Below are 22,520 nucleotides of genomic sequence, written 5' to 3' on the forward strand. Positions count from 1 at the left end.
AACATACCATGGAGCTATAAAACTCAGGTGTCAAAATTCATTGCCACCATATATCAAGGGTATCTGTTTGAATGTACAGAGACACAGTATGGGCTCAGGGGAATTGATAATCACTGCTCTATTACTCGGTCATTAACCTCATACTGTTCTCTCACCAGGGGATGTACATGTACATGTATGCTTGGCAATAAAACTGTCTGATCACAGGTTTCCTGACCTGGGGGCTGACTGACCTCAGCAAGGGACAAGGTCAGAGAATGGATGCTGATGATTGGCTGTCCTTGAGGCCAGGGACTGCCTAATTGGCTATAATTGGCTATAGACTAGAAACATGATTTCTTGAGCACAGCCACCAGGGCGTGGAACCCAAGCTGTTTGGGGATCACTCATTAAACCTTTTATGTCTCACCAATGAAAGGACATTTATGCACAGAAAGGATACCTGGCTGGGTTAAGTAAGTGCAGACTGCAGTTCAAATAAGTTGAGACTTCAACATGAGCACGAAGCAGCCATTAGCTACACATGGTATTGATTTTTACCATTTAGTGATGTAACAATCTATAACAACAGCAACATAGTTATTTGCACACAGACAAATGAACACGAAGGCCAGATAACCACAGGCAGAGATTTCTTGTCACATGTAGGGGCCCGGATGATTTCTGAAAGGTCATCCTTGTGGGAAGCATGACACAGCACCAAGGTCCCACTTCAATTAGGGGGAGGCTAAGGTTGTGCATAACCTCAATTACTTGAAAAGTGTATGTGAGTTTGTTTCTGCATTCAATTGGGGACCCTGAACAATAGAGGACAATAAGGTCCCCGATTGACAGAGGGTCCCCGATTGACAATTGTGTACAAAACATATGGGTGGTCTTCTAAAAAAGTTTAAGTACAAACAAAAGAGGAACAATAGGGGGTCCCCAGTTGCAGGCAAATACACACTTGTGTGAGTTTGTATACACATTCAAATCATGAACCTATAACAATAGGGGACAATAGGGTCCACGGTTGCCAAAGAGTCCACGGTTGGAAAACGTGTACAAAACATATGGGAGGTCTTCCGAAAAAGTTCAAGTATGAACAAAAGACGAACAATAGGGAGTCCACATGTGTGTGTGTGGGGGGGGAGGGAGATAATTATATTGGTATTCCCCACCCCAGGTCAAAAAGTGTGGGAGGGTATATCCCCCATCCCCTGGGATCTCAACTCATGCAGATAACATATCTTCACCTCTTCAGTGAACAAAATAATTTTCAATTTAGAGTACATTATACATACAGTAAATCAATTCAGCAATGAGGTAAAGAGGCTTCAATTCTCCAAATTTCAACTTACCCACCAGTTCTGGATCAATCTCATGCTCAAGAGGCACTGTCAGTTACTTCTGGACTCAAACAGAAATAATAATCTGAATTTTGGCCTGACATTAGGAAACTGACTGTTTCTGTAGTAGGGAGTAAGTAAGCATTAATCTCAAAAATGTCAACTTTAATAGTTCAAGGAACTGAAGCCAACACTACAAAAAACCTGACGACTTTAAGGACCCCCACCAATTCCCTCACCCCACTCGTTTTTGAAGTCCTCAACTTACAAGTCAGTGATTTAAGATGTAATTATGAACTACGGATTTAATAGGAAGGCTTGTGTGTTTTAGTCATCTCAAACATGTTTACTAGAATAAAATATATCATGTTTTGGAATTCTTTTACATTAAAAGAAAACAAACTTTTATTTGTACATTAACTTGGAGAGAGTGGGGAAATGGGTGAAGCTCGTCCCTTCTGACATGGGCATCGGCAGATAGAGGGCAGTATTCGAGAGAACACAACTATCAACCGGTCATCTTGTTCAACCTTGGCCAACAAGCTAACATCATGCCTGCTGATGATTGATTAAAGCAGCCACACACTGGTGATTCCTCAGGGGCTGAGTGATGAACAGGAAACAAATAGCCACCAAAGGGGGGGGGTCATTTTACTGTGGCTAAGTACACTAAGCGTGAAATGTAAGCCTAATTGCTTAGCCACAACAACTTCTCACCAGCTCCCACTGCACACTTTTTTTTCTCTCTTTAGTCTTCTGGCACAAACACTTCGCTTAGAACATCTGCATCTCTAGACAGACAGCATCTATATGTACACACCCTTTCCCAAAACATCTCCGGATCAATTAAAGTCATGGACATATTAAAGCTAGGATTCCCCGGAAACAGGCCACTGCACACCAAAATGTTAGTTTGGTTTACACAGACATATAGCATTTTTAGAGGTTAAAATAAATTGGAACTATGCTGTTAATGGTGATGGAAATAGAGAAACTAGATTTAAAGTTGAATGGAAATAGGAAGAAATTTAAATTGGGCAAATTTTAATGGATGGCTAGATCTTCCTTACTTTCCATAATTGAGGGGCTCACAAGTTTATTTTGTCAGTTTGTTCAACATGTCTCTTTCAATCTACCAAATGGTTGGCTAACTTGATGCAGGCAAGACATGACAGAGAATTATGATATCATGTAATGATAATAATATGGCATAGTCATTAACCCCTGTCCCTGGGCCCTATAGGGAGGATGCAATCAATTACCCTTTGACCTCAGCCAGGGGTAAGGCTAGGCAGAGTTTGCTTATCAGGCTCTATGCTGGCCATTGAAGGAACATCCAATCCAGCAGTACAGTCTATTTAATTCCTGGCAACAAAACATACATGCAGGATATGTGGTAACAAACTTTTTGGATTTTTGATACAAACTTTCAAAATGCACCTTTTTGTCTCAGTTAACCTTATTTTCAACTTTTGTTTCATTTTTTCAAAGAGTATTTTACTGCCTTTTTGGATTTTTATGCTAATGATATTTCCATATTCATGAGCAAAACGGAAACGTCATCTCAGGAAGAAGCCTCAATGTTACTTTGCTTTGTCCAAAAGAAAGAACTGCATTTTTGTAGATTTTACTTGACTCGGCTTTCTCCTCTGCGCTGAAACATTGTTTATATGTGTACAGTGTATGTGGGGTAACAAGCAAGTATCAATCCCTCTTTCATAAATGTTTTCAGTAAGTAAATTCTGGGTCCACTGTCTCTTCCATAGATGACTTTACAGCAACAGTGCCCTCAGTTGTCTAGGAAACCATGCATAATTTGAATTGTTTAAACAAGTGCACTTTTTAATGCATTTAACTAAATAGGAATGCAAAAGACTTTTCATATTGAAGAAGAACACAAAGTTGAAGACAAATTCATTGCTGCTACACTTTAAAACCAGAGACGATGGGGAGAAATAAATATTAAATGGAAAAACTCCAGGACAGCAAGCTATTATTTTATTGGTGCAATCATAAAAAAAAGGTTCTGAATATGATGTTTTTTAAAAATTCCCTAACTTTCAAAAAGGAAATTTTAAAATAACAAAATAACAAACTTCAAAATCATTTCAATAGTTTCAGTCTATAAAACTTGATCAAGTTTAAAAACGATGTTGCTGGATCCCTTTCTTTAACTATTTAGGTCAGCATCCAATTTCCTATGCCAGTGTGAATATGATCAACCCTCTGAGTACACTAAAGAAATGGCTGCCTTCGGCCAAATGCAAGAAATGTCAAGCATGCACATTTTGGGGGGTTTAATCCCTGGGCTATGTAATAATGTGCAGCTAGGTGCTAGGTCAGGGTTAGCCAGAGATTATTGTCTTGATAACAACCTTTATCACCAAGAGTTATGCAGGTGGATTTTATCAAGCTACTGAAGGTTCAATGGTTTAATTGGATGGCCAGTGCTCCCCTCAGGTGCTGTTCTGTATTACAGTATTTCTCCTTTCCTAAAAGAAACCTCCCCCTTTTTTCTTTTGTCCCCTCCCCTCCTGAAAACTAGACAGACGAAACCTGGTACCATTCAGTGCGTCAATGTATCTCATCCTGTTCCTCTCAGGATGAGGATAAACTCTTGGAAAACATTTCATGACAGGAATTCAGGACCTAGACTTAAAAAAACACAGGTTTCCTGGAGGATGATCTGCAATTTTCTACAGGCAGGAAAAAGAAAAATTTGTTTGTTTTGTTTTTGTTGGTAAAGCTTGTATTTGGCCAAATGTCACGCGACCCTAATTAAATTTGGCTTGCATCTTTTGAGGTGCAGGTCATCACAAACCGGAATCAACAGCGTGCCCTTGAGAGCAACTCACGACAGTCATCCCTGGGATTTGCCCAAACCTCCCAACCATCCAAAACATTCCCGCAGAGTGGATATATTTAACTTCATTGACAACAATCGAGAATGGCAGGTTAGGATTACCAGGAAGAAGAAGGGTTTGCCACGTAACATTCCTGGAGTAGCATTCAATGCAAACGTAGGGGCTGGTGATTTGGTGGGGACTGGCAAAGTTGGATTAATGTGGATGCAATAAAAGAGAAATCCACCAAAAAAAATCCAGTATAACTAGAGGGGTTATAATGATCACTATAATGATCACAGTAAAATTCTCTAACTTTTCAACTTTTCAAGGCTTTTACACAAGTCAGATGTTCTCTCCAAATTGGCTGTGATTATGTGAATTTCGCACATGGCTTTTGGCTAAAAAACATAAATTAAGGCAACAAAGCTTGCACAATTAAACCTGAAAAAAAATCCACATGTTTGCGTCAAACATCCTGATATCTGGAAACAATTCCAAGAAATAACAACCCTGGTACATGCAGGAATCCTCTGTCTCATCTTACAGAAGAGTGTCTCTTAGAAGAGTAAATCACATAAAGCAGAACTTGAAAATTACGGGGTCAGCCAAACAGAGTTGACATCAAATGTTGAGGGGGATCATGAACATGTCACCCTCAAGTTCCCAAGTTGGAAACAACCCCTTTCCAACCTCTTCAAGTGACTATTCCCTTGTGGTATCCCTAGAAATTTCATCATTACAATGGATCCATTTTTAACCTGTTTGCTGTTGTTAAGTGTACAAGGTTTTCAAGAGTTGAGGTTAAGACTGAGAGAGCAAGATCGGGCCTGATGGCACACAGTGCAAGCTCAAGCAGAATACCCAAAAGGGAAACAAATTGATAATGCTGGGGCCTAGAAACACATCCACGCAAAACCCAAGTACCTGTGCTTTTTAAACCAGAATTCTTTTTTGCAACAATCTGCACGTTTCTCCAGCACCCTGCTCTAGTCCTGTTTTGTCCGAAAAAGTTGAAAAGTTCAAACCACCAACAGAGTTGGATTGAGTAACCAAAGTCCATTAGGACACAAATTACAAAGCATAACAAACAAAATAAATGGAATAGATTTCCAAGAATTTCTGGCATTTGATATGACTAGCTGTTATTTCCTTCCATGCGCTGGCAGATGGTCTTCCTCCTCAATTCAATTTTACTATCAATTTGATTCATAAGTGGCCAGCATGAGTGACCTTGATTCTGACATTTGACCAAATTTAACCAGCAAGGAGAATACCCTGCTGAAAGTCTGTCTCAAGCCAGTATTTAGATGGCTGAAAAGGCCAGTGTTCATTGACAATTTTGTTTGTTTGTTTGTGTGTGTTGTTTGCTTTTTAAAGAAATAATTGAAATATTTTCATTCCCTCTGGCTGGCAAGTAAACTCAAGTTTGTATCATAGAGTGGGGCAAAAAAAAAAGAACAAACCAATTGATTCCAGCCACCCACCCCTAAAATGCACAGGCATTATGAAATTTGTACAGTCTGTTTCACGTGAGCACACCGGGTCAATTCTGATTGGTTTGAGAGGGATGTCTGGGAATGTTTGTCATGATAACTACACACCTGTTTCCAAACATAGATGACAAACCAAAGATCAAGAGATGTACATTCCATGCATACATGTAGCCTTGACTGTGGAATTGGTCCAATTATAGATGAGGGAAAGTTGCTCCTGGCAGGTGCGAATTAAGTGAAATTTACCTGCACATTCAGGAATTTGATCCAACAGACATGCAAAGGCATACACACAAACTGTGGTGGTCATAGATAATACATTTACATAACTAAATGGAAATCAAACAAATGCAAAAAAAAGTGGCGGTCTGGGGCATTTTTCCCAGACAGGTTCTCAATTGAAACAAACATCAATAGCGTATGTATTTAATTTTTACAGTCTGTACTTGTCAGGAAAACGACTGTCCCCTTTATAAACAGAACAGTCTTTGCATGCAGTATATATGCTAGACATATACCCAACGTCACAAACCTAAAATTCCCAGTCAAGTAGACATTATGCATTTACACTGGAGACATCTGCAGTGGAACAATAACTCTTTTATGATGTGACTGCCTGCTAGACTGTCATTCAACCACTCCCTTCAGTTCTGTATGTCACAAACAGAATTCAAAACCTGCATCCAACCATGGGGGTAGGAAAACATGATCCAACTTGTCAAACCTTCATGACACTTGGAGTCCCAGCAACTTACAATTTAGCCAGGAGGACATTCCTGAAATTTGGAACAAATTTGGAACAAACCTACTGTCAAGACATAGGCTAACCTTCTGCGACAAACAAGGTCAAAGTACCATACAAAGGGCACCTTCTCCTAATGGTCAACTCACCCGTATTCATGACAACACAGTTTCAAGTGACTGTACAGAGCAATTTCTAGCTATATGCATAATTCTCTGCAGTCAAACTGCTTCCCTACTTCTCCCCTCCCAGAGAGAAAACTGCCACGGAGCCAATAAGGAATTTTGCCCCTTGCAGTGCCCCAAATAACCAGTCTTCTGTTTCACAAATATTTGTCCAACGAAGCACAGTTCTGGACACTTACAAGGAATTCGACACCGGATAGAAGTGGGGTTTTTTCAAAAGTCACTTGATACTGATAGGTTTACGGTCTCATCCTTGATGAAGAATCTCCTTGCGTAGAATATACTTCAAATAAATCAAAGGGGAAATGAACAGGCTAATGAATTAAGCCAGAAACAACATCAACATACATGACCAACAAACTACTTTGTTTGATGCCCTACAGATATGCTGGCAGTCACCCAAATTTGTCAATTTAGGCAATTAATACATTACATCACCCGAGGGGTTACCTCAGAGAGGCCATTTTTTGAGCACAAATAAGTCAAAAAACTGAGGAAAAACCTGAGGCATGCCTGACCTGACAAAAAGAAAAAACCCATCTGATTAATTAACATCAATACTCAAAAACACTCAAACAGAAAAAAACCAACACTGGGAACAGCTTGACTTTCCCTAGCACAGAGCAGCTGGAAATTAGAATTTTTATCAACCGTTTCCCCATTATGCAACGCAAAAATGGCCTCTCCATGGCAACCTCTTGGTGGTGCACTGCACTGTAAATTGCCTATTTTTCCTTGTTTTTCTGAGACATGGAGGTTGATGACTTGAAATCAGGGTTAAAGCCCCTAATTATGATGTAAACCTGGGAAGCAGCAATTAGGAATTAATTTGATTAGCAACTGAGACCACAGATCCTGAGAAATAAGGCAAATTGCTTCATACCTGGCTGACCTCAGCTCGTGAAGTCAGAACACCTGTGCCACAGGTCACAGGTTCAAATCCCACCTAAGGCAAATTTTTTCATTCATTGTAGATTAAGAAAACATGGAACTGCACATGCACCAAGGGCTAGATCAGGGCCATAGTGTAGGCTGTCAAGGGTCCAGCCATAAGTGCTTTTACAAGTCCAGTTACAAAACCAATCACAAATAATAAGATGAATGCTTTTGTCAGAGTTCCCCTGTGACTTGGGTTTCAACTGATGACTAGTAATGGACTTGAAGGGGAATGTTATGGACTAAACAGCCCCAGCCTGGGTACCATGCCCTGTCGCCCACCTGTGACTTGAACACTGGATAGCTTTCAAAACAGTTCCATTCAAATATGAAGCACCAAACAAACTAAAAAGATCCAATGGCAGAAAAACATTTACCGGTACTTCAACTGCTGTGCCAAACTCAATAACATAACTCACAGCAGGTGATGTTCATTAGGCCTTGGGGCTGCACAGGTTATGAAGGCACGTTCGTGTCATTCTGATTGGCTGGCAAGAAGAATGATACCTAATTGGTCAGTGTTGAAGGTACAGGCAAAGTCGTTACAGATGTGTATGAAAACAGGCTGCCATCATCCGCAGAGACAAGAAGAGATGAAAACACACGGCATGAGGAAATCAAGTATATCATGAAGTGCAAACATGCAGAGCCAGCAATCAGGTCTGGCCTTTAGTCACAGAAAGAGAAATCAAGTATATCATGAAGTGCAAACATGCAGAGCCAGCAATCAGGTCTGGCTTTTAGTCACAGAAAGAGAAATCAAGTATATCATGAAGTGCAAACATGCAGAGCCAGCAATCAGGTCTGGCTTTTAGTCACAGAAAGAGAAATCAAGTATATCATGAAGTGCAAACATGCAGAGCCAGCAATCAGGTCTGGCTTTTAGTCACAGAAAGAGAAATCAAGTATATCATGAAGTGCAAACATGCAGAGCCAGCACTCAGGTCTGGCTTTTAGTCACAGAAAGAGAAATCAAGTATATCATGAAGTGCAAACATGCAGAGCCAGCAATCAGGTCTGGCTTTTAGTCACAGAAAGAGAAATCAAGTATATCATGAAGTGCAAACATGCAGAGCCAGCATTCAGGTCTGGCTTTTAGTCACAGAAAGAGAAATCAAGTATATCATGAAGTGCAAACATGCAGAGCCAGCAGTCAGGTCTGGCTTTTAGTCACAGAAAGAGAAATCAAGTATATCATGAAGTGCAAACATGCAGAGCCAGCAATCAGGTCTGGCTTTTAGTCACAGAAAGAGAAATCAAGTATATCATGAAGTGCAAACATGCAGAGCCAGCAATCAGGTCTGGCTTTTAGTCACAGAAAGAGGCTTAAAGAGAACAAATTATCAGGATTCTGAACATTTTTCAGCAGGATTACTCCAAACTCCAAGAAGGAAAATGATGTAGTCATCATCACTGGGGCTGTAAAGATCCTTGTCACAAGCCAGAAACCTGAAGGATCCTGCAAGCACCATTCTGCATCAAGTCCCATCTATATACACAGCCTAACAAAGGCACAGCTGATGGATTAAATCACAAGGCATGTCCCCCTTTCACCTCTGCCTGATGCTTACACATGTTTATCACCCATTTTGTTTTGTACAAATAAATATGAATACAAGCCAATATAACGTTTTCTGATTAAAGTCGTTAATAAACATCTGAGGCAACCCTGGGATTTTATTTTCTATTGAGACAGGAACCAACCCTGGTTGATAGAGCTTAAAAAACCACACACTAAAAATGGGCTGTACAGCTTTTAAAAAAATGGAAAGAATCAAAGATATATGGAGGCACAGTTTACAGCATGGCGGCAACCACAATAGCTTTGTACAATGCGGTCACAGCCACAGCGGGTAATTCAAATGCAGCTTTGACCACTGTCCCAGATATTGATCCCACTTCACAAGAGTACAGCACCGTGACCCTCTCTAAGAAAACCCTCCTACTTTCGCCTGGCTGGACAACCCCTACATGTATCTCCTTTTGTGATTAATGACTTGCCTGTGTAAAACCCTTTTGTAAAGAAGATAAATAAAACTCATTTCGTTGAGAAAACTCCTCTTTATTTAATATCAATCCAATCCAGCAAAGAGGTACGTTGAACTGAACAAACAAAAAAGAAACAAAACAAAATAAAAAACGCCTGATTATTTTTTGTATGTGACCTAAGCCTTAGAATGCTGTATGGGCAGTGTGCCTCACACTCCATGAAATTTGACAACAAAGTCAGGTACGTGTTCACATGCTTTTCTTTAATGTTGAATGAAGTGAAATCACTTCAGTTTGGAACGGAGTCAACACAACCATTTGCCGTCTTGGAAAAATCTGCCATCTTTTGAAAAATTCTGCCTCCTCGTTTTACCAAAATTCCGGAAGAGAAACTTTTTATTTTTTAAAGTTGGCCCATTTAATGAAGAAAACGTGAAACAGAAAGCATGTGAAGGCTCTTTACTGTTGCCATGGAATCCACTTTTATATCATCAGCAAAAAAACAACTTGTTTGGAAGGAGCAACCTTTAAAGCAACTAAACACAAACATGGACACCATCAGGCCTAAACACAAACATGGACACCATCAGGCCTAAACACAAACATGGACACCATCAGGCCTAAACACAAACATGGACACCATCAGGCCTAAACACAAACATGAATCACACACACACCCTTCTAATTGACCCTGGCCATCTATCTTCTGATGGTCATCATGTAAAAACACAGTACTTACCTCACAGTGTAAACAGCACAGCCAGTCGTTTATTTGGCTAACCTTTAAAGTTCAATGTACAATCATTCTGAATGAATGCATGTAACTGACCATAGCATGCCTGGCAGTAATCAATGTGTTTCCTTAGTAACCAGAAGTCCAGAATTGCAGGAGAACAAAATCTAACAGGAAAAGGAAATTTTTGTCTCCTTTGTATCCACATGTGAATTTAAACAGTTTGGGAGGACTGTGACTTCTTTGAAGAAAATCAAGCGCCTTCTTTCTGCTCATTTCTACCCAGTGTATTGGCCTATAATTCATTTTTTCAACAAACAATTTGTTAGATAATCAGTCATGCTGGCCAAGGGCAGGGTAGGGATTGGTTGAGCACCACGCACCAGTCTTTTTTATTATCAATCTATTAATGTCTTTTTATCTTCCTATTTTTTGTGTTAGTCAAGGAAGGTGTGTCTTTTTGATGTCAGTCGGATGGCAAAAAAAAAAAAGAAATTTGCATATTCTGTCCTATATTTTCCTTGTTTTACTGGCTTCAATCTGATGCAAGAAATTCCTCATGCAAACAAATGACAAGTGACTAAGCACATAATAAAAGTATCCACTGATTAAGAAATTCCAAATACAAAGTAATGACAACTAATTCAACACCAGATGAAATTATCCACTGATTAAGAAACTCCAAATACAAAGTAATGACAACTAATTTAACACAAGATGAAATTAACCACTGATTAAGAAATTCCCCATACAAAGTAATGACAACTAATTCAACACAAGATGAAATTATCCACTGATTAAGAAATTCCCCATACAAAGTAATGACAACTAATTCAGCACATGATGAAATTATCCATAGATTTGATTTATCTCACTGTCAAGATTCAAATAAAGACATAAAATTTTTGTGGCCCATCTTTCTTGACTTATAGCAAGCAACTTTAACCTTGCGCAGGGTTTTGATGGCACAAGTCAAGTTTAGGCATCACCCAGGGCAAAACGTGCATCGGATACATGCTGCCTGCTCTCATGCCAGCCTGCAACTTAAAGCGATTAGGTTTACACTAGATCCGTCAACCACAAACGCCTGGACCCAGCATTGAACAAGGGAGAACAGTGACATCATCAGCACAGTGCATTACCAGTTGATGGCCCCAGGCTTTGTCAGTGCACATGCCTAGACGGCACTTGCCTGATGATATATGGCCCCCAATCATCCACAGACAAACTTCAGAGTGCTCCCAACCAGCTGACAGTTAGCAAGACCACGCTTCCAAACACAATTTGTCCCGCACCTTTCCAGCCATTTACTGCTGGGACTGGTGGATGGCTTTGTGAACTTGGACTTTCCAAGTCATCACAGCTACATGTACTACCTACATGTACATTTCTTCTGTGCATGATCATCATCACTGGAGGAGTTCTCCACAGTTCTGCTGCTGATTTGAACACCACATACCAACGGGCTCGACTGACAGGTTTGTCTCGTTGACCGACTTTTAAAACATCTCAACTTCTCCTTCAACCCAAATACCATTTTAAAGACGAGGAGGAATTTTCTGTGAGGATGCAATCATTTGAATTACTGGTAATTGATCGGCATCGCATGCAGTCAACATCAAGAAATAGTCAGCAGAGTCTAAAAGCAAAAAATCTGCTACTCCTCTGAACTGATTCCAAATTCTGGAAAGAGTTGCAAGTTCTGCAAAGTGTTGTAAAAGTTACCAGGGTGAGAGTAACTTTTTGGGGACAATAACTGTATGTCCATCCAGAAACTTCCCTTTGCAACGAATAAACATCACCAGAATTTCTGTCCAATTGAGAACAATGTTGCTTGAGAGAAGTCCCTTTGGCATCAAAAACTGACATCCAATTGAAGTGTTTCTCAACATAACTTCATGGAAATTACAGAGTTTAAACAGGTAAGACTAATTTTCATTGATTTATTTCCAAATTATGGGGCTAAGTTGAATGCTTCTTTTTTTTTCTCAAAAATCTTAGTAAATAAAAGAAATATATAAAAAATATAGTTACGGAGGTTAGGACATTTGAAGTACCTAAGTAGTGTAAGAATTTGAGTGCGGTGACAGAAAATCTAAAAAATTCTAAGAAAAGAAATACTAGTACAATCAATCTTCAAATATTACCAACAAACCAACAAGACTTTTCACCATGTTGTGACCAAATAGAAAAATCTTTCAATATTATGACACTTACACTAAGAACATTTATAGAGCTGGACTTTGTATTTTCCAATCATTCCGTGTAGTTTAACAGAGTCTTCTCAATCCTATGCATGCAAAAGTGTTTGATTGGAAAGATAACACAGCACTCAATCCAACTTGAATGATCTCTCCAATAGAACCCCATACCCTGAATGATTTACATCAGTAGCAAATCATCAAAATAATATCTATTTAAATATCCATTCTTGAGGATTCCACTTGGTTAAAAAGACTCTCTTTTCAAGGAAATCTGTAAAATTTAATTGATAAAACTTTTCAAACTGCAGAGATTAAACAATGATACCTGTAGAGATGTCATCCACTCTAACAAACTCAGACCTACATGTATGTAGGCCTACGTATCACTCTTTCAACAAAACAATATTCACGAGAGGGACGTCTAGTATAATCAACTTAATAAAGATAAAACTCACAACAAAACTGTCCCAAAGTAAACAAATAATGTTGGGAGGGTGAAAAAAGCCGATGTAATATTCATTATTTATTTGCAGAGGAGCGGGGTTCGTGTCTCACTCGGATACATCTGGAACATGAACTACGTGCAGATATGAGTAGAATTTGTTAAAGGTCCCCCACACTGTCATTAATTGGGGACTATGAACCATTTACATTGACCAGACTGCGATGTCAAATGTTGCTACCAGCAGAAAGTTTCAGTTCCAACTAATTTTCCTGCGGACCTTGTGCATGAAATGTAAAACCACTCTCTCCTGGATAATTCTTCATTCTGTTTTTAAGATAAAACTTGCAATAAAAGTGTATCAAACATCTGATCTATTGAAGTGAGTGTACAGCACTTTTTCAATGAAACAAAATATGTTAAAATCCAGGAAAACAGCACGATTTCTTTTACTAATCTCGATTCTTGAAACTGTTTCATAAAATTCCTTTTGCATAAAAATAAACAAAAAACCCATGTACAAATATTTAAACTAACATATTTGTCTTTTTACCACTAAATGGTGTTTTCTCATCGCCGACATTCCATTGGTCTGATTCTATTTTAAATTCTATGATTTGTTTTTGGAATGCCCAACAATTATTAGCGCAGTACTCTAAGTGAAAAGTATCCATTTTAACAATTGCAAAAGAGAATCAAATCTGTCCGGTAAGTTTATTAGAATCTTGTTTTTGACAAAGCTGGCCAACAGTATCACGAGTACACAATGGGCACACGATGTCATACTCTACTGGGACATATCAGTACACTGTCTTTTCACCATCTTTGTGGTGACCGAAAATGCTACAGGGGCACACAACTCAGTTTGGAATTTACCGAGAAAAGAAACTGTGCACCAGTAAACCTGGCAAGGTCTACCCAATGTGTTCAGGAAAAGTGTCAGCTGTGAGAGGGGCCCAGCAATTAGTAAGGTCTTGATGTTTTGAACCGTGTGCTCTGTTTGTCTCTAAATGGTGATTTTTTTTCCTTCAAAACTGACAACATGGAAGTCATGTCAACATCGCAATGCATTAACTTTTCAGCAACCAAATATCAACTGCACATGCCACAGTACGTAACTATCAAAAAGTTTACACACTGGCATTTTTTCACAGCAAACATGTTCAAACAAATATACATTTTCCAGGTTTAGGTGTCACAAAAGGGACACTCCAAATTTGAAGGCTAACATACCCATGGGAACTTGAGGTATGCAAACTTTATTTCCACAGTCATGGACCATTCCACTTGCCGATTGACAGACTTTATGAATCATGAAATCACCTTAACAACCCCAGAACATGTCTTGGCCTCTGCACTTTGATGTGGAGGGATGTCACACACTCTCTATGAGGCCAGGGCTGTTGGTGACAAACCTGAAGAAAGAAATGAAGACGCACTCTGGGACATTTCCTCAGCACTTGACTTGCCATCTCCACAGTCTTTAGGCATTTGAACAAATGGAGTGGATTTCACAACAAGCAGACCATGAAGTAAAAAAGATAAAATTATATCTCTCATCAGTTTGAACAATCCCTAATACTCCTCAAAAATTCCCTATTGAACACAGAGGAACCAACTCCACATACAAAGTGCATGTACCATTATCTATCCTTTCAACATAGTGAGGCGTCAGGTTAAGGTTTACACAAAGCACTGTATTAGTTGCTTGTTACTAGTTTCCTAATCCTACCAAATTCTGCAAAATCTGGAATGTGAACAATTTGGCAGGGTCCCGGTGAAGTGCATGGCTTTGCACTTCAATGTACAGAGTTAAGAAAATCAAAACAGCCCATTCAATAATTCCATTTCCAAGCCTCCTTGTATTAAATGCTACGACAGCAGTTATTCCGTTTCTGGATAAAAAGATGAAAGAAGCTACCCAGTATCTAATATTTGTACCAGGATGATCACTCGTTTTCCCTTTTCTTAGGACTATATCAAATATCAAGAATTGTAACTTAGGACTGAACAGGTCCATGTACATGTATTTGTTCATTATACTTACAATAGAATGTATGAAGATGCTTTTCTAATCTTATGGAAGACAGTCCTTTAAATACTTTCCCATTGGTCAAACTAAGACATGCATGTACGTCTAACTCTAGAAACAACATTAAGTGAGGGCATAAACATGATTTCCATCAAAACACGAATACGATGAGACAGAAATTGTTTCTCAATCTGTACCATAGTGACTGGTTAATGGGAGACTTTGAGACGCTTGGTGGCAGCAAACACATGGGTCTGAGTATGCGCGCAATACTGTACAGAAGGACCGGTGACATGTCTGCTGCCACCAGCATCTCAGTCTCCAGTTGGACCATTTGGCAGTTTCCTGGCATCACTGAAGCAGAGATCAATAGACCAACCACGATGAAATCACACAATACTTATGAAAACTGAGCAAGGCATGCTGGTAGTGAAAGAAATGAGTTGGAAAGAATTATTTTACAGCACTGTGAGAGTACATATGTTCATGTACATGTACAGTGCATTAAAATTGGATGGAAAAAATTCCATTTCACTTTCATACTCACATGTCAGAAAGTGTGAAAATCATTTCCCACTTGTGTGAAAAGGTGTGAACATGTTGTCCCACTTGTGTGAAAAGGTGTGAACATGTTGTCCCACTTGTGTGAAAAGGTGTGAACATGTTGTCCCACTTGTGTGAAAAGGTGTGAAAATCATTTACCACTTGTATGAAAAGGTGTGAAAATGTTGTCCCACTTGTGTGAAAAGGTATGAAAATCATTTCCCACTTGTGTGAAAAGGTGTGAAAATCATTTACCACTTGTATGAAAAGGTGTGAAAGTGTTGTCCCACTTGTGGGAAAATCTGTAAAAATCATTTCCCAAATCATTTCCCGATTCCCATTGTTTACGCATGCAACTTGGACTTTTTGACAAAAAAGGAAATAACAATGTTTTTGAGACTTTGTAAAGTGTTTTTTCAGTTTTCAATGGCACGAGTGTGAAATAAAAGAGTGTGAAAAGGAAATCAGTTGATCTGAGGAAAAGTTGCATGCCTGATTGTTGGAAAATCTGTGAAAATCTTTGTCCACTTGTAGGTAATATATAAAAACCTTTTTCAATGTTGGCAAGTTTTTCTGAATCACTTTTGTGAAATGAAAATAAATTCCCTAGGAAGTAAAGAGGTGTGAAGAGAATTTCCCATTTGCAATGTACTGTATGTCGAAACCTTTAAGGCCAGAACACACTTCAGGCGACTGTGACAGTCAATCTCAGGTTCCAAACTGCAGCATGAATATTTGATTTGATGTCACAATTTTGCATTCGTGTCCGCTTTCACAGCAAGTATGAACCAACCTTCTGCCTTTACATGTACACCTTGCAATGTACTGTATGTCAAAACCATCAGATCAACATGAGGAGCTTTTTGCTGTATGCAACCATGATTTAAAATATATGCACACATGTTTTGGTACTGCTAGAAGTCAGAGCAACCACTTTCATTGCAGTAGCTTTTGCAACAGGGACAAGTAGCTTAAAAATATGCATTTTTATGCAAGTGATGGGCTCACTGGGTTTATGATTACCTGTACAATGTGGGTGAACCTATGGCTTGCAATGGAAACAGACATGATGCTTATAGTACAGAAATATGAAATGGAAGAATTTGGGCCAAAAACATCTACTTGAGCGATATCTTTTTTCCTTGGTTACCCACAAGTCTTTTGGAAAGAGGCACAAGAGGGCATTGGCTCTTGAGGAAGGGAACCCTAATTTGGGATTTTTTTTCTCACATGGAAAAGTTTTCATTTGTCGATCAGTTCCATGAGAAACTTTTTTTTCATGAAAACGCCACACGGATCAACTCACTGTGTCTGTTTCCATTGTTCTGTCACAGGACCAAACTCACATTGAATGATTCGGCAACTACAGATGGCATTAACCAACCAATCACAAGGCTAGAATCACATCACAAGCCAAGTGGAAAGGAAGCGAGGCAGTTGGCAGCACTCGAGCGATCCAGGATGGAAATGTGGAGAGGAATCGTTGCTGGACTGGGTGTTCTGTTTCTGGCATCACTGAATGATGCCGGAACCGCATCCTTGATAACTGACAAAACATTCTGCGATGCATGTTGCTCTGGACCATCGGGGGTACCGGGGATACCAGGTACTCCGGGCCAGCACGGCGAAGACGGCAAGCCCGGAAAGAGGGGGCCAAAGGGTGACCCTGGGGATATCGGCTTCAAGGGGGAGCCGGGATTGACCGGTGTGGAGGGACTAAAAGGTATCAAGGGTTCCAAAGGCGCCAAAGGGTTCTTTGGCAAGCTTGGTCCTAGAGGTCCACCAGGAGAAATTGGCCCCAAGGGAGATATTGGGGAGAAAGGGATAAAGGGTGACCTTGGAGACAAAGGGGAGAAGGGTGACCAGGGGCCGATCGGTCCTACGGGTGAGCAAGGAGTGCAAGGTCAAAAGGGAGTGAAAGGACGACGTGGTACTCCTGGTCAAAGAGGAATCACTGGGACAAAGGGGAGGAGAGGTGACAGGGGATTTGTGGGTTTACAGGGACCTCCAGGACCCCAGGGGATAGGTATTCAAGGCCCTAAGGGAGAGACAGGCAGAAGAGGAGACAAGGGAGAACCTGGCTTGCCGGCCCCTGAGCTCATGCAATGTGCCTTTATGGTCCACTGCTTCATCTCCAGCGGTGATCTGAGCCATGGCCGAGGTGAGATCATCCCCTTTGACGACATCGTCACCAACATTGGCCAGTACTACGACATCAACCGAAGGAAGTTCATTGCGCCGATCCCAGGCACCTACGTCTTCCACTTTACCACAGACTTTGACAAGGGCCAGCTGCAACTGAAGAAGAACGGAGAGACCATGGTGGAGGCCAAACGTTTCTCCAGCATCGTGATTGAGCTGCAGATGAGTGACCAAGTCTGGCTGAGCATGGCAGAAGACTCCATCTTCAGCGATGCCCACTTCTACCTCTCTGGCTTTTTGCTCCACATCCAGTTTGAGTATCTTGCAAACAACATGTATGTCACTGCTCATTGAAAAACTATCACCAAAGCATGAGTTTGCTAGCAAAATCTGAACAATTGGACGATGAGGTCATGACAACCGATGAACTACTTGCTGGTTATATTTACCAAGTAAACAAATCATCTTCCTGGAATATAATTTAACAGACCATGCAGCATCTCCTCCAGTGTGCACAGCGGACGACCTTGCAGTCTACAATGATATAGCCCAAAATGCGTCCAACAATGGTTGAAGTACATTTGATGTTTATGGACACACCAAGGAGAATTTAGCAATGCATACTTGGTTTATAAACTTGTTTTAAAAAAAACACACATCTTTAAGACATATTGCAATGCCGCAAGCACACAGCTGGTTTAACATTGGTCAAGGAGGTCAAATTTTAAAGATAAACTTTTCTTGATTGATTTAACATTTCTGTATTAATGTCTAAAGCAGAAAAAAATATTTCCAAAAGGGTCAAAGTACTTTGTATAATGATAACATGAAAATCAGTTTTGGCACATATAATGTAGCAATATGGTACCGTACTAACAATTATGTATTTATTACTTTGAAGCCTTTTTTCTTGAAATATCTAGTTACTTCCTTTGTGCCATTTTCATATGATATCTATCTTTCTCCCACAAAAATATGGGCTCCCCAGCTTTTTCCTATTTGGATTTCCTATCTTTGGCTATTCTAATAACTATTATTTATGGTGACATGCCCTGTACTTGTGCATCCATGGTATGTTAAAGCTATCAAAATAGAAATTTGGTGTCTCAAATTTGTTATGTCAACTACTGATTGAATCTGTTAGTTTACAAAATTGATCTGTTATCCACACAGATGGAGGCATTACATGTAACTTGGTTTAAGCCTAGGGTCTGTCATCCAAAGTTTTCTGATCTTGTTATCATACATGTAGATACAAATTGTTACCCTCAAAACATGTGTAGTAAACCCCTCACTTCCTAACCATTCAGAACATCTTCATCACCCTGCCTAGTGAGTAAAGCCTTTCTTGGCTTAAGTCCAACTTCATAATGCGAAAACACTTTGGACATCGAATCCTACTATCCAGAGGATGTCTGTATTTCTTCCTCTTCCACTTGGCCAAGCTCTTGCGATTTTTGTCTATTTCATCCTGATTCTTTTGGTGCCATTTTTTTCCTTCTCTTATTCATGTCTCATTCAATTGGTCTTTATTAACGGACAAGTCTTACTGGCCCTTGCTAAAATGTCAAGCATGTACATGCGCGCTCATAGTAATTGAAAGTGAAACCAAGGCCCTTTGTGAAGAGTCTGCAAGCTTGTCCAAATCACAAAGGAACTTGAAGAGATTTAATTGGCTTTGCATGTACTTGTAGTGGTACCTGACTCACAGCTTAGTGTTGAAGTGCTACTTGATGGGTAGAAGACTTTCTATAATAAAGTGTAGTTGACAACCTAAACTTGCAAATTTAGCATTTCAGCACACAGAAATCTCAACTGCTGCCGAAGCCAATGTCCCCGCTGACTGACATGCATTCTGTTAAAATAATCAGCAGGAGCCGTGATGTTAAACCCAGCTGCTACAGGTATATGCAGGCAACTACATTTGATCAATGACAACATACATGTATTCTGCTTGGAAGGGCAAATGCCTTTCAATCGATGCATTTTCACGGTGCCTCTTGTCCACTCGTGTAAGTTGAGGACAGAGCTCAACAAAACTGAACAGAAGAACAGGAAATGTAGTCAACAGATGGGATAAAAATGTACTTTTAAAAAAGGAACCCTAACAGGTTACTAACAAATCATGTCATTATGCATTGACAGTGCTACGGACTTGTTCCAACCTGAGTTCTTGCACAAGAAGAAAACTTACTTGATAAACCATAAGTTCTGCTATGCAGCATTTAGAAATCAAACCATGTAAGATAACATATAAGTGGAGTGAGTGGTTATGAGACCACAACCAGTTGAACCAGCTTAAGAAATGAACACATACATGTGAAATCTCTTCAAGTATTCTCACTTCCTTTGATCAGTTCGTCTCTATCTTCTCTTTCTTGTCTCTCTTTACATTTCTCCCTCAATCTACCTCTCAACCCAGCTAATCCTCCTGTCTTTCCAGCTGCTTTCCTCACTTTCTTTATGCCTACCTCTAAGTATGGTAACGATGTTCATTTCAGTTTGTGTCTTTATTTAAATAAAGATGGCTTGCAACACAGATACAGTGCAGATACATATTTCTCACATTGAGACATCGATCAAATACACAGTGTATCGTGGTTGGATCCTGTTAAAAATATGACCAATTCATTCTCTGCATTTCTGCCATGAACACACCAGAAATTTGACCTCTTGCAAAGGTCAGCATACAACTAAAATTTATTGAGTTCTGAAATTCACAAGAATAGCAAACAAGCTTGCAGCAAAAAAGAAAGCCAAACACCAATACAGTATTAATTTGTCTTCTGTTGACCGAGAAGGAACTAAGCATTAAAAGTTGACTGTAAATAAATCAATTGAAATATGTAAATATCAACATAGGGAACAACCATTTTTACACATTTATTATGAAATTACTGTTCATGTACGTATTAAAGTTTGCATGATCACTATTTAATTTTATGCGGTTTGAAATAAAATCTGTAATACGTAACAGCTGCCGTGGATCTGTGAAATAGCTTCTTTATACGTTTCAGTATAGTGTAGATCTGATAGATATTATTGACCACATTTGACCAAATCTGTGAATCTGTGAAATTGCTTCTTCAAATATTTCAGTACACCCTAGAAATGATTGAACTTTTCTTTGAGTCCTTGATTCTGATTGGTCGACAAAACATGGTATATATACATATGCATACGACTGCCAGTATCAGACTTCACATAATGCGCTATTCCAAGTGTTAGCAGATTGTGTCCTTTTATGTGATGCAAAACACAGAAAAGGAGGTTAGTTTTTAAATTAAAGTTTCCGTTGCAGTACCAATGTTTTTTGTGATTTTACATGTTTTGCCATACTTAGTGTGTATGAGCATGGAGGCTAGAACTGGATTGAAACCACATAGTGATTTTGGTTTTCAAATAAAAATCTATGTCCATTTTAAGGCCAAAACTGAGAGCTAAATTTTGCTCCATCCATCGTGGACTGCACGAGGAAATAACAATTTTCTAAAATCCACCGTCAGCATGGTTACAATGTTTTGATTTTTGAAAGTGTTGACAAACTTGCAGAAATTTACAATCAGTGGGAAAATACTGCTTCCACAACTGGCTCATTTTACTGTATTTCTGTCATACATGAAACAATTTAAAGCTACAAGTGCACAGATTACTCAAAGTGGAGTGTAGGCCATCAAGTTTAATGGAAAATACAGTACATTTGTTTTTCCACATGTGCTTACAGAACATATGGTATGGACTGTTTGTGTCCCACATACCAAGAGGCCCTGTGGTATGTGGGGGTACAAACGGGATATATTATTCCATTTTCCGCTCACCCTTAGGGGATAACTAATATTACTACAGCACATGTACATGTAGTATAATCAGTACTGACAATCAGTGCCTATTTGTTGACCATAGCTCCAAACGAAGTGACATGCAGGTACACTGTACATGTAGGTTAGCAACATGATTTAGGAAAGAGTGAACAACAAAAGCGATGAGAAGCATCGAGTTGGACCTTTAGGCCAATAACAGTGGGTTCTGAGATGTGCCACAATGGCTTAATCTCTCCTGATCGCGGTGACACAGATTGTTTTCATGAAGGACTGTATCAAAATTTTGAAGCCAGTTCTTTTTTTTGAAATTCAGAGTCCATAAAATCAGTAAACTCTGTAGGAGTCTACATGCACACCAGTTAGGGGTAAGACTACTAGATCATGATAAGTGGTTTCTCCCCTGGGTACGGTACATGTGTTAATTACTGAATACCGATTTCTGCTTGAGCAACAAAACCTTTTCAATTAAAAAGAAATGAACAACTGTATTTCAATAAATATGCCAAGAACCAACCCCCCACCATCAAGGAAAAGGAAAATGTTTTCTTTTTCTTGTATAAAAAAATCTCTTTAATCATTCAACTGAGTCAATCAATTAACACTTCTATGATTCAAGAACAATGGGTGTGCAATGTGTGCATTAAGGTCAACGATACCCCATGTGTATCTAGTAGGACTCATGACACAGCTTTATCTGGCACATTAAGTTCATGCTCACATATCCCATCCTGTTCAAATGATGTTTGCAGTAAACAATACAATGTTTCACAACTGGGCCTGAATCACAAACTGCCTAAACACGGCCAGGTAGACCTCTCCTGACTCTGAGATCAAGTGGCTCCAGCCCGAACCTACCAAGACCAAGCAATGAGTTCCTCTTGTGGAACCTGGATGGTTGTGTTCAGCACATGGGTGAACCAGATATCTGGCCGCCAGTTTAATACAGCGGGAACATTTCCCATGGATGGGGAATGACACAGATTAGCCTCTTCACCTGCAGGCACACCTGCTCTGACCCTGAGACTGTTTTGGCAAGCAGGCATCCATGCGTCAGTAATGTCCCGGAAATTGAGGAGCCTCAGAA

The 22,520-nt window shown here is 39.6% G+C and overlaps 2 protein-coding genes across 6 annotated transcripts in view; one reads left to right on the plus strand and one right to left on the minus strand.

Annotated features, from left to right (window-relative positions):
* cntln (centlein) overlaps nucleotides 1–22,520 on the minus strand; it is an 82,129-nt gene that overhangs the window by 13,805 nt on the left and 45,804 nt on the right. Inside the window, exon 32 of one of the 3 annotated variants that reach the window (XM_087136580.1) lies at nucleotides 12,202–14,313. The exons of the other annotated variants lie outside the window; for them this stretch is intronic. Within the exon in view, the coding sequence (XP_086992706.1) occupies nucleotides 14,218–14,313 (96 nt within the window). The 3' untranslated portion in view covers nucleotides 12,202–14,217. Of the gene's footprint in view, nucleotides 1–12,201; nucleotides 14,314–22,520 lie in introns of those variants that run through there. 3 annotated transcript variants of the gene reach the window in all.
* The window catches only part of LOC110985893 (uncharacterized), a 28,456-nt gene continuing 17,233 nt past the window's right edge, over nucleotides 11,298–22,520 (plus strand). Inside the window, exons 1-2 of one of the 3 annotated variants that reach the window (XM_022247336.2) lie at nucleotides 11,312–12,174; nucleotides 16,808–20,593. In XM_022247336.2, the coding sequence (XP_022103028.1) occupies nucleotides 16,935–17,969 (1,035 nt within the window). In that variant the 5' untranslated portion in view covers nucleotides 11,312–12,174; nucleotides 16,808–16,934 and the 3' untranslated portion in view covers nucleotides 17,970–20,593. Of the gene's footprint in view, nucleotides 12,175–16,807; nucleotides 20,594–22,520 lie in introns of those variants that run through there. The other 2 variants (XM_087136613.1, XM_087136612.1) reach the window with 2 other exon arrangements.

Source organism: Acanthaster planci, linkage group LG05 (assembly GCF_054643075.1).
Source record: "Acanthaster planci isolate LZ-2023a linkage group LG05, COTS_SCS, whole genome shotgun sequence".
Lineage (NCBI taxonomy): Eukaryota > Metazoa > Echinodermata > Asteroidea > Valvatida > Acanthasteridae > Acanthaster > Acanthaster planci.